The 10,195-nt window shown below is 34.2% G+C and overlaps 1 protein-coding gene across 1 annotated transcript; it reads right to left on the bottom strand.

Annotated features, from left to right (window-relative positions):
• Nucleotides 1-454: 454 nt before the first annotated feature.
• Nucleotides 455-7,731, bottom strand: LOC149780808 (uncharacterized). Its single transcript, XM_089936423.1, has 4 exons — nucleotides 7,616-7,731; nucleotides 5,098-5,181; nucleotides 2,589-2,723; nucleotides 455-705 (listed from the first exon to the last, which is right to left on the bottom strand). The coding sequence occupies exons 2-4, from the start codon at nucleotides 5,172-5,174 to the stop codon at nucleotides 525-527; spliced, it is 393 nt and encodes a 130-aa protein (XP_089792549.1). The 5' UTR covers nucleotides 5,175-5,181; nucleotides 7,616-7,731; the 3' UTR covers nucleotides 455-524.
• Nucleotides 7,732-10,195: the final 2,464 nt, after the last annotated feature.

Genomic DNA, 10,195 nt, shown 5'->3' with positions numbered 1-10,195 from the left:
TAATTAGAACACGTGTTCAAAAGAAGATGTTAGTCCTAAATCGTGAGTCGGGTACACGACAGTGGTAAATGTTGTTGGCAGCGTTTGCTAATCATTTCAATCGTCTTTTGTTGCCTATATTTTGAATGTAACGGAAAGCAAGATGTATTAGAATACAAATACATGCCTTTTAGAAAATCTGTATTGTTTTCAAAGCATATAGGGCCTGAAAATCACGTTATTCATATAGTGGACTTGCGCGGTTGTGATTTTCAGTATACCGTATTATATGTATTATATGTATTGCTTTACTCCATTGTTATTTTTCCTTCTTGCACGGTCAAAAAGAAACGTTTGAGCTTATTCAGAGTATGGACAAAGTTCTGTATTTATTAATGCTGGTACAAATTAGTAAAAGAGTTTACAAGAATGTTCACAATTACATCCAATGTTTAAACATAGCATGTCATGACAGAGATTAATTTTCAAGTGTTTTCTTATTCACTTGAGTAAAACCTATAGTCATATTAAGGGTTCTATTTTGACTAACATTTTGCCAAAGTACAAGCGCAATATTTGGGAATCTTCACCTTGATTAGCACGAAGGAATTTTCTTGTCTATCGTTGACACAATAAGACCAGACATGCTCATAGACATACTTCTCCTTACAAAGAAACTTGTGGTCGCTAACCCAGGGTACGCCATCCCAGTTCTGACACGTGGCTCTGAAAGTGTAGAAGAATTAAGTCAAACACAGATGTTGATTCAGACAAATTATAGAAGTGTGTGTGTGTGTGTGTGTGAGAGAGAGAGAGAGAGAGAGAGAGAGAGAGAGGGAAGTGTCGTTTGGAGAATAAAGTGACCAGGGAAACGGCATTTTAACTGATCAACGCTGATTTAATTATAGGATTCGAACCTGCATGCAAGTCCGGTACGTTAACCAATGAACTACATGGAATCTAGCCTCCATTAGTTGTACTGGTCTTATTCAACATCTGCCTACCCGCAAGAGTTCTGTAGAAAATACCTAGCTGGGCGATACATTATATGTCTTAAGAAGTGAAGTGAAAAATGCATACCCAAACAATTTTTTTTATCCCACTGTGTTCTTCTAGGCTATATATGGCGGGCAGAATAGCTGGTGGAGGAATAACCCAGAAAAAAAACCTGGGAAGAATCACCCACCGACTGGCAGCTGATGTCACGCTTTCTCGCATGCCCCCATTTCCCGAGCCAGAGATTAAAGCTATTCAAATCACATATTACATAAAGGCTGTAAAACTAATACAGTATAAAAACACTACAAGTTTGTGTATGAACAAAATAAAAGCAAATTAAAATTGCTTTACTGTTGATACAATCTTGCGAAAATATAAGCCTTGTTAACATTTAAATGTAGGATTATCAACTATAAACTAAAATGTTGTATGCTCAAGAGTTGTACAATATAGTTTTTTTTAGCACAACCATAACATATCTTGTTACCAAAACTTGACACAAAAGTAACTAAAATAAGTTGAAATGGGAAGAATTATTACCGCACATAGATCAAATAATATCCACTGTACCTTTCACCTTGCAGTAATACATAATTTAGATGTACAATTGTTTTCAAATGTGTCTTTTGAAAATTAGGAGTACGTTAACCGAAGTTACAGAAGTACGTGTTACAATCACAACCGAGACACACCCAACTGCAAACTGCTACTAATGCAACCAATGTAACCTGATGCAGGGAAAATACGAGAAATGTCAATCCTCAGTATAGTCACAGAGAATTAAACATTATTACAGTGAAGGGTGTGAATAGATTGGAGATATAAATCAACAAAATGCTACGTGTGAATGTGGAAAGAGTGTAGATAGAGGTTTCACAATATTGGCTGAAGAAACGACAAACTCAAATAACATTTCTAAACCTAATTTGTAAAACGACAATTACATCTACATACGTTTCTCATGCAACTGAGACCAATGTTCCATATCCAAAGGCATTACACAAATATTTAGTGAGATGAAAATATATTAAAACTGAAGGCTAATAAAGCCATCAAGCAATAAAAACAATTATTAAAAATATGGCTATAATGACTCTTTTAACAGATATAGTTCTCAGTGTTAAGTAAACTTTGTGCGCAATATTGTCGCTCAACATTGCTTAATGCAACAGCTGGATGTTGTATTTCCTAGTGTCATTTAACGCATCTAAGTATACCAGGGTTAGTGTTGTAACTATCAAGTTCAACAATTTGCATTTAAGCACAATACCTGCACCCTAGCTGTGCTATTTAATGACCTTGTGTAAAAGCTTGCAAGGCAGACAATAAGGTCATAGATTTTAAATACTTGAATCTCTTATGATTTTCATATTCCTCTTCTTCTTGACTGGAGATACATTATAGAGAAAACAGTTCAGTATTATTAGGTATTGTAGCACAGAACTGAGGCTCAACAGAGAAATCGATATTTTTGAAAGCGTGTTTGAAAAGTTTAAGACACTCAAAACGTATGACACTTTGGGTGCATGGTTGAAACAAAACTGTACATGAGTGGCTGAGTTCTCTTAATATGTACTCTACTCACGTATGTATTTATTTGTTTCACTTACCCGCTGCACTTGGTGTACGATACAGGTTGTATGGTCCAACATTTGTACCCTGTTTGGTAAGGAATACTATAGAATTTGGCTGACACAGTCTTACTCGGGCACACATCATGGAAGTATTGCTTCAATTCATAGTCGCTGTAAGAAGAAGGACAAAACATTTGCTGTTACTCAAGCTTCCTGAATTTAGATCCACCCCTCTACGCAATCCATGCGTTATAAACAATACGATGTGCAGTCAAATGACCGAGGGCTATCATCATCATCATCATCATCATCATCATCATCATTCTTTTCACTATTTGAAAGGAGGTAAATTGTAATTCAAGTAAACAGTGGTTCCTATATAAATTAGCGAAATTTGTCGGCGAATCTTGTAAAAACATTTACATAATACTCTTTGTTAAACCGTACTTTTTCATCCTCCAAAAAGAATTTAATGTTGTACTTAAGGATGCTTCATTTTTGCATATCTTTACTGATTCAAGTCAACAAGCAAACGTTTTCGATAGTGCCCGATCTAAATTTGCAAGCAATATCAATCGTGCTCTCTTTTGTAATAGAACACTATGGAGGTAAACCTCAACAAAAAACAAAATAGTGGTTTATAGGAATGGTGGGGGAGATATGTGTAAAGAATGGATATATGGTATTTTGATGAAGAACGGATAGAGGTAGTGCCTTATTATAAATGTTTGGGATTATTTTTTTACACCGAAATTGAAATCGTCTATGGCTAAACAAATGTTAACTGCAGAAACCTAAAACCCTATGATACGAATCTTTTCTTTTCAAATGCTGTTCGGGCAATTTGATGTTAAAATGTTTGGGTTTTTTTATAAAAAAAATTGAATCATTGATTAAACCAGTATTATGTTATGGACCTTAAATGTCGGTAATGCACGAAAGATATTGAATAAGTGCTGGTTCAGTTGAGTAAGAGATATCTCTCTGTTTAAGATACTGCAAATAATTGGGCGAAATTATACAGGTTGGGCGTCTATAGAGGAATGTTGTAGGTTCCCTCTCTTTACCTCATTTTGGGTAAAAAGATATAAATTATTGGATTACAATTCTGTGATTATCTGCTAATAGAATTACAATTGTGTCATTATCGGTAAATATAATTAAAATTATGCGATTATCAGATATTAGAATACAAATTGTGCGATTAACGAATTAGAATTAAGCGATTATCGGATAATACATATCCACATCAGTATTATATTATGTTGATAAATCTAGACGAAGTTGGTAGAGTCAAATGGGCTACGCAGATTAATTATATTCTCTTTTAATATAGGGTTGGTTATACTGAACAACAAAAGATGTTGGCAATGAAAGAGATCTATTTCGGAGTTCACATAGAAGACGGTTCAGACATGGCATTTCAAAACTGGTCAGAGCCTATTACTAATTCCTCAACATTTCTCTACTATAGTCATTATAAATTCCTACTACAACATACAAAATACCTCTCATGTAATAAATATTTTAATTTAATAAGACATTTAATGCAAGTAAGGTGTTCAAGCCATACACTAATGATTGAAACAGGAAGGAGAGAAAATTGATATAGCATTTAGATTTTGTATACTGTGCAAGGTAATAAATATTTATTTAATAGAGGATGAATTTCATTTTGTTTGCGTTTGCCCAGAATTTAGCAATAGAAGACAATGCCAAAACAAATGAATATAATGTAATGTACAATCAAGCATACATAAATGTGTCTCTCTTATGCCAGGCAGTGATGTAGTAACGTGTAGAATTTATAACATTACTTGTACAGACCGGTTACTATAAGAGAGGCTCTTTAATATCCAACCGAATAATGAAAATGCTGCTATTTGGAATTAAGTGCATATGTAAATGAAGAACGTATACCTCAGCTGTGTTAAAAAAATATAGCATTCCAAAAGTATATATCATACCACAGAATATTATACTGTGGACCGCAGGCCAATTATATTGAAATAAAGTGATTTTGGTTTTTTACAATATTTTGTTGAGATCTTGCTCACTATTCCCATTGTCTGGGAAACAAACGCTCTAGATCTTTAGCAAGAAAATGGTGAGTGGCAACACATCGCGATAAACGCAGCAAGTCATAAATGATAGAACTACGTTACGGTTATAAAGGGTTATTATCAGACCAAATGGCGATCAAATTTTGAAATAAAATAGTCCGCTTTCTGAGAATTGTTATAGAGCGGCTTGTTCTCTTCAACTCTTGTTTAATGATGAAGCATATATCCTGAACCAGTCCATCTTGGTCACTCCCTAACTGCGAGTATCGATAATGAAAAGTAAAACGTGAATTTCAGGAGTATTTTGACCCCTTCAGTTAGTTGTTGCACAGAGGCTTCCCTTATAAATTCTGCAACACTGACAAAGCATGTATCCTGAGCCAGTCCATCGCTGGGGTCTAATTCAAATAGCATTTAATTTTTATCAGATAAAATAATAATATACAGAAGTTACATACTTGACCAACAGACTAACCACTTACAGAGCTTTCTCCGGCTGCAAACGCTGTACAAACTCACGAAAAGTTTGTTTTGAAGCAAGGACTTGCTCATATTGCATTTTGACACTGCAAATGATAATAATAATAATAATAATAATAATAATGATAATAATAATAATAATAATAATAATTAATAATAATAATAAGAAGAAGAAGAAGAAGAAGAAGAAGAGGCTGCTGAAGATAAAGATATGATGGTGATGATGGAAAGAAGAATGCTGAGTTTATGAATTCAAGATAAATACTAATCATTATGTGTATTAGAAGACACGGTTATTTAGTTTTAGGAATATATGCGGCATTAGGGTTGTGGTGAGGAATCTTTCATTTACGCAAAATTCACTTTTCAATTACAGGATATATAGTTGTGGATGTAGGATGCTTGTCACTACAGAATGTTATTTCACCCTGGATTGACACATGTGTTCATATAAAATGTGCTGCCTGGATGGAGCAATTAAGAAAGGGTAAGCTTGTAAACTGTTGTCTTGTTGAAGGAAGGAATGAGCATTGACGCTGTCGTTGAGTGGTCATCCTATGTGTTTTTCTGATTAGATAGATGTATTGATACATGCTAAGATCGGGAATGGTTAGGTTATGTTGTCCTTGAATAAATATGATGAAGGAATGTCTGCTGAGTTCTATTTCTTTTTACGCATTTTGAATAGATATATTTATAAAATACATATATAGAGTCCTTGGTACGTTTAACCATTTTAGTCATCATGGTGTTTTTACCTGTAGACTAAGACAATTGCATTAAGATCAAATCAGGAAATCAAAACACTCAACAGCTTACGACTGTCTACTGTCTACTGCCTTGTAAGACAAATAAAATTCTTGATCAGACCACGCTGGATAAAATGCAACCCATCATTATAGTTATGCTTCTGGGTTTCTACAAATATATTGCAAAAAAATTCATTAAATAGGTATAACTTGTGTGATCATTGATAGGTATCACTGAACTAAATGAGTCAATCAGTTGATATGATATCTTCATGTCCCTAAGAACATCTTTGATACTTTATCACAGATTTCGCCTGCGGCATGTGAAGAATATTGCATTGCTAGCATTCATTAGAAAAAAAAAGAATTAAAGCCAGTCTAAACAGAAAATGAAAGGTTGACTTCAGAAGTTTGACTTTTGAGTAAAATGACAAAGCAAATAGGTGAGGTTTGGCTGGTTTATAAAAGGTCATTGTTACTAAATGTTCCAGCCATTTTATTGAAATGCAGTTATTTCTAGATAATGGAATGCGATCTATTCTGATTTATGGATGAGCTGTAACCAGATTAATGCCTAACAAAAGTCTTAGTTAATCTGAAGGAATTTTATACAAATTGTTTTGACATAGAAAGGAAAGATATATCAGGAACTTATTTAAGTTTGCACAACCAGATGACGTGAGCTGCGCGTTGCAAAGGTGTCGAATATCAAATACATTTTTTCATTGTCTGAAAAATCTGAGTGTCTTCATTCTTCCTTTTTATGCCATATATAGCAAGTAACACACAATATATATTATCAGAACACTAAAGTCTCCAGGTGAGAGTGTGATAGTTTATGAGACATTTGGGTATAAACGAATAACTATCCTAAATTTAACCTAACTTTACCGTCTACTTTTGGTATTAGTACATTTTATTGCAAACTCTAATTAAGTTGTTATTTCTTTTTTGCAAGACGTCCACTTATTCACTGATTAATTTGAATTTCGTTCTCTTCGGTTGGATGTAAATTAAAAAGCCTTCTTTAACAGTGATAGACTGAAACTTGTCTTTGAGGTTTCGTTTCCTAAAGTTGGAGAACATTTTTACGATTTTCTAGCTAAATTAATTACATAACCGATGACATGAAATTTTCGTTTCGCAGAAAGCATACAAAATATGCCCCTGAAAAAATGAGATGAAATCTCAACAAATCCGCATAAGACATGACACTAGATACTTATTCCCATGTTTTGGTGTAAGCAAGGATCTATTGTTACGCCCTCTATATTTTGTCTCTCCATTACTATACACCATCCTAATCGGCTAGGATGAAAGACACAAACTTATATAGTTCCCATGATGATTTTTAATTTAAGACTCTCTCCACATTGGTCACCATGGTAGTCAACTGTCAAATATACGAAATGACAGTGACAGTCTCATTTGTTATAGCTTGATCACAATTTATGCATATTTTCATAGCAGGATATTTTTAAGGATAGGAGGGTGGGACAAAGTCCTTGAATCACAGTCACCGGAGAAGATATATATATATATATATATATATATATATATATATATATATATATATATATATATATATATATATATATATGCAATGAACTTGCGTGGGACTATAGTTATCTTTTATAATTCTGAGTAAAACGATTTAAAATCTTTATTTAATTAACCAAGTTTTCAGCTCATGTTTATTTCTAGAATTCGTCGAGTATGTACATATAAGGTTTCCGATGAAGAGAAACGAAGTTGGAGACGGAATATTTACCTTTCAAAGGTTTTGACTCCTTCCTCGGCGATAGTTGGTTTCTTGAAACAGTCATCGGTAAACTGCGCCAGCACCGGCCATCCCAGATGAAGAACAGCAACGAAACACGGAACCAGTAGCACCTGAATAATAATAATAATAATAATAATAATAATAGTGTGTATGCAACAATAAAAGCAATAATTACTGATACTATGAAGCAGAATCATTGTCATCGATTATATACCACAATATGAGAACTAAAGATTTGAATTAATTTAAGTCTGTGTGCCCAAACAAATCGTCCACTTACACCCAAAAGCATCTCGGCAATGGTACTCCGTCAGTTTAGAATTGTCTTGTCATTATTCAAGATGCTATATAACATAGTTACCTTACGTAATATGTTATCTTCCTTTCTTTGCCGCTGGATATAGGATATAGCATGTATCGATTAAACGCTTCTGATCATCAGTATCGACGCACAGTCCATCTAAAGGGGTTACTGATTGGTTGTTTTGGGGGCCTGACAAGCTTTATGGGCGGACTCTTCGTCGATTGATCATTAGTTGACCAAAATGAATTCTTTACACGTTAACTATAACCGAAGGGCCCAATGTGTTTCTATTTGGGCGAAATAGCATTTCTACATATCGATGCAATTCATACATTTAGTGTAGCTGACGTTTTTAAGCCAATTTGGGAACTGCTGTCAAAAGAACATTAATAGTAAAACACCACCGACCTCAAACCCGAACGACTAATTATTGGCTTTTGAACAGCCATATCATCATATGTAACCCGTGCAGCAGGACCTGTGCCGATATTCTCAACTTTTTTCAATAAAAATGCATTGTTTGCTAACAGTAAACGTGAACTCTGGATGCGCTTTAAGTCACGTGAAGGGGTTTGCAAAGTTAAGTTTTGTCTTCCATTCTTGATTGATTAGATCCAAGGTTGGTTGATAGGGTCCAAGTTTGGTTGATTGGGTCCAAGCGACATGAAACTTCAATCTCATAAGATTGGCTATCTGTTGTTGAACCTACCAACCCTTCTCACAATTTATTACCCCGGCACCTCTCAAAGAAATGTTAGGATTATGTAATACCTTTTGTCTGTGCGTGTGAACATGCATTTTCTGTGGGGGTGGATCTATGGGGGAGATGTAATCATTAGTAAGGAGTGGAAGCGGTTTAGCATAGAGTTTTCAATCACTCTCAAATTTTGAGACAAGCATGTCTGAAAATTGTGTTTTCTCTCTCTCTCTCTCTCTCTCTCTCTCTCTCTCTCTATATATATATATATATATATATATATATATATATATATATATAGATAGATAGATAGATAGATAGATAGATAGAGTAACTACAGAACAAAAAACAACACCCAAGCAAGAGACAGATTACTGGGCATGAAAAAGAACTGAATCCCTGCGACCCGCTAATCATTTATAATCCTGAGATTAATGAGCATAGCTGGACTCAGATATTTCTTTAAAAGTGCATGTTTGTAGTTTTTTCTTGAAAAATAAAACAAGGATATGTTTTACTGACAATAAAAATACACTCATTTGTCCCAGCTATGTCTATGACGATTTACCAACGATACTCACCTTTCAATTTATACCAAAAATAATTCATTACGAAAATGAAAATAAAGTAAATGAAGAGAACGAAAATTAGACGAAATAAGTTTATATTTACAACTACTACTACTGCTGCTGCAGCTAATACTACTACTACTACCCCTAATAATAATAATAATAATAATAATAATAATAACGATAATAATAATATTAGATGATCCACTATTCCTTAAAATTCTTTTATCAGAAATGAGTCCTCTCAAATTCGAATACTCTTCTAATAGAAAAAAAAAAGAAAAGAAAAAAACAAGAGAAGGAATTGTTGCAAGAAATTGAACAACAAATTCGAAAAACTATTAAAGCAAATTTCATTATGTTGAGTTTAGAGTATTTGTAGAAAGCAAAAATGGTGGTTTTGTACTTGATGACTTGAAAGAGAAATGTTATAAAATAAATAATTTTGAATTGAATATATTTGGATGTGAAAGCTATCTTCAGGTAAGGTATTTATTGATACGTTATATCATGTACTCCTTAACTCTGTGCTAGCTCAATAGACTGCCGACATGTCACACAACACCGGGGGAGTTTTTGATAGTGAGTTTCCACAGTTCACTTGGTTTTAATCATTCTTTAATTTATGCCTCGCGGGCACCTCGTACGGTCCTAAATATCTTTAGACTCTTCGCTTTAGGGAGCGTAGATATGACAAATAAGCATGCGATAGGAGAGTGTTAATTAGCAGATAAACCTGCACCTGATGTTTAACGGTCAAAATAATTGTCCTTTAGCGGCGAAGTAACTTTCTCTAGTTGCTTGGGCATCGGCAATTACGAAATTCTAGAGCTAAATTTTCGATAAGTAAACCATAGAACTATGCTGAAAATGCAGTAGCCCGATACTCATCAACTAAAATAAAATGTTTATCCGGTGGGCACGCTATTAAAGTCTTTGCTAGCCAGGACCGATACTGTCGTGGACTGTAGAGTCTGCGCAGAGAATTTCCTATAGTT

The sequence above is a fragment of the Sinohyriopsis cumingii genome, chromosome 16 (genome assembly GCF_028554795.1).
Source record: "Sinohyriopsis cumingii isolate HCF-2022 chromosome 16, ASM2855479v2, whole genome shotgun sequence".
NCBI classification, from domain to species: Eukaryota; Metazoa; Mollusca; class Bivalvia; order Unionida; family Unionidae; genus Sinohyriopsis; species Sinohyriopsis cumingii.
Note: the sequence above shows the minus strand (reverse complement) of the source record. Positions and strands in the feature narration are given on the sequence as shown.

Coding starts and splice junctions, on each gene's coding strand:
- LOC149780808 (XM_089936423.1), bottom strand. CDS start 5,174: ATGCAATATGAGCAAGTCCTTGCTTCAAAACAAACTTTTCGTGAGTTT. Junction 2,724..5,097: donor TTGCAGCCGGAGAAAGCTCT/GTAAGTGGTTAG, acceptor TTCTTCTTACAG/CGACTATGAATTGAAGCAAT. Junction 706..2,588: donor TCGTACACCAAGTGCAGCGG/GTAAGTGAAACA, acceptor CTACACTTTCAG/AGCCACGTGTCAGAACTGGG.